At 46.8% G+C, this 2,269-nt stretch overlaps 1 protein-coding gene across 1 annotated transcript in view; it reads left to right on the plus strand.

Moving 5' to 3' along the window:
- The window catches only part of LOC127628917 (lysosome membrane protein 2-like), a 22,176-nt gene extending 20,007 nt beyond the window's left edge, over positions 1 to 2,169 (plus strand). The window contains exons 5-7 of the mRNA XM_052105898.1: positions 77 to 271; positions 1,814 to 1,905; positions 2,012 to 2,169. Coding sequence (XP_051961858.1) covers positions 77 to 271; positions 1,814 to 1,905; positions 2,012 to 2,135 — 411 coding nt within the window. The 3' untranslated portion in view covers positions 2,136 to 2,169. The remainder of the gene's footprint in view (positions 1 to 76; positions 272 to 1,813; positions 1,906 to 2,011) is intronic.
- Positions 2,170 to 2,269: the final 100 nt, after the last annotated feature.

Here is a 2,269-nt window from a genome sequence, read left to right on the forward strand (position 1 = left end):
CCGTGTGCATCAGAACACTGTATTCCTCCATGTTCTCTCTGTCTCACGTTCTGGTTATTCTGTCTGTCTCAATCAGGTGGTGATGAATAAGATTAAAGGTGCAGGATTCTGGGCTTCCACTGCTTTCTCCATGTTCATGAACTCCATCGGCTCCACCATGTTCATGACGCACACCGTCAACGAGCTGCTCTGGGGGTTTAAAGACCCTCTTCTCACTCGACTGCGAACCATTAAACCCGAGGTGGAACAATTCTTCGGTCTCATGTATAACGTAAGTCCTGTTTACTTCAGAGTCTCGTCAAATAGATGTGAATAAAGGGGACATTCAACAAAGTGTCTGAGCATTTCCACATTTCATAACTAACAAAACACGATAGAATTATAATGAAAACATTGATTACCTTAATGTTAAGGAGGTATTGCCCCAAGTGAAGGAGTTCAAGTACCTCTGGGTCTTGTTCACGAGTGAGGGGACAATGGAGCGGGAGGTTGGCCGGATATTCGGGGCAGTGGGGGCGGTATTGCACTCGCTCTATCGCACCGTTGTCACGAAAAGAGAGCTGAGCCGGAAGGCAAAGCTCTCGATCTACCGGTCAATTTTTGTTCCTACCTCACCTATGGTCATGAAGGCTGGGTCATGACCAAAAGAACTAGGTCACGAGTACAAGCGGCCGAAATGGGCTTCCTCAGAAGGGTGGCGGGCTTCTCCCTTAGAGATAGGGTGAGGAGCTCAGTCATCTGTGAGGAGCTCGGAGTAGAGCCGCTGCTCTTTTGCATCGAAAGGAGTCAGTTGAGGTGGTTTGGGCATCTGGTAAGGATGTCCCCTGGGTGCCTCCCTAGGGAGGTGTTTCAGACACCTTTGGGAGGAGGCCTCGGGGAAGATCCAGGACTAGGTGGAGAGATTACATCTCCACACTGGCCTGGGAACGCCTCGGGGTCCCCCAGTCAGAGCTGGTTGATGTGGCTCGGAATAGGGAAGTTTGGGGCCCCCTGCTGGAGCAGCTGCCCCCACGACCCTACTTCGGATAAGTGGTTGAAGATGGATGGATGGATGGACATTGATTACCTCATTTAAGATTAGGCAACAGAAAGAAACAATAATACGGTTGATTTGAATACAACAAGTGCAGCTCAAAGTGCTGCACACGCTGATAAATAAATCAAAGTATACAAAATTCCCAATGCGCTCCGAGTCCTCGTGGTGCCGTAGTGACTCGCCTCAATCCGGGTGGCGGCGGACGAATCTCAGTTGCCTCCGTGTCTGAGACTGTCAATCCGCGCATCTTATCACGTGACTCGTTGAGCATGTTACCACGGAGACGTAGCGCGTGTGGAGGCTTCACGCTATTCTCCGCGGCATCCACGCACAACTCACCACACGCCCCACCGAGAGTGAGAACCACATTATAGCGACTACGAGGAGGTTATCCCATGTGACTCTACCCTCCCTAGCAACCGGGCCAATTTGGTTGCTAAGGAGACCTGGCTGGTTGCAACTCCAGGTGTGATAGTCAGCATCAATACTCGCTGAGATACCCAGAACCCCTTTATTTAATCCGGTTGAAATTTTATTGACTTTTGTGAGTGTATGTACACAAATATAAAATATAACATTAAAAGTAAACACGTGCATATACATACTTTTTTATTTTTTAAGTATGTCTTTTAATGCTTTTTAAAAATGTGCATGCATAATTAATTAAAAATCTCATTTTAATGGATGAATCTGAGAACGTCATATAGAAGAGTTCAATCTGACATGATAATGGTGTCATCGTGTGAATGAATATATCTGCTGCTGTTGTGTTGTCAGAAAAATGGCAGCGACGATGGCGAGTTTGTCTATCACACCGGAGAGCACAACTACATGGACTTCGGCCGCATTTACACCTGGCAGGGGAAAAAGTAAAGACCCCCTCTTACACCTACAATCACATTTTGTGATGCACTGACAGAGGATGTTACAGGTATAACCACGGAGATCGTTGATTTGATGGAGATTGTGTTTCAGGGTGTTGACGTTCTGGGGAACCAATCAGAGTAACATGATCAACGGATCAGATGGGAGCGGGTTCCACGCGTTCCTGAGCAAAGAAGAGCGACTGAATGTGTTCGCGCCTGATCTCTGCAGGTAAACACACACATAACCGGCAGAGCTCCATCATTAATGCAATCAATGTGTTCAATCTGAGAAACCACTGAGAAATTAAAACTCTCCTAATAATAAGAGAATTATTTGTGGTGTAAGTTCTCATAATAAACACATACC

Source organism: Xyrauchen texanus, chromosome 35, assembly GCF_025860055.1.
Source record: "Xyrauchen texanus isolate HMW12.3.18 chromosome 35, RBS_HiC_50CHRs, whole genome shotgun sequence".
In the NCBI taxonomy this organism is placed as follows: Eukaryota; Metazoa; Chordata; class Actinopteri; order Cypriniformes; family Catostomidae; genus Xyrauchen; species Xyrauchen texanus.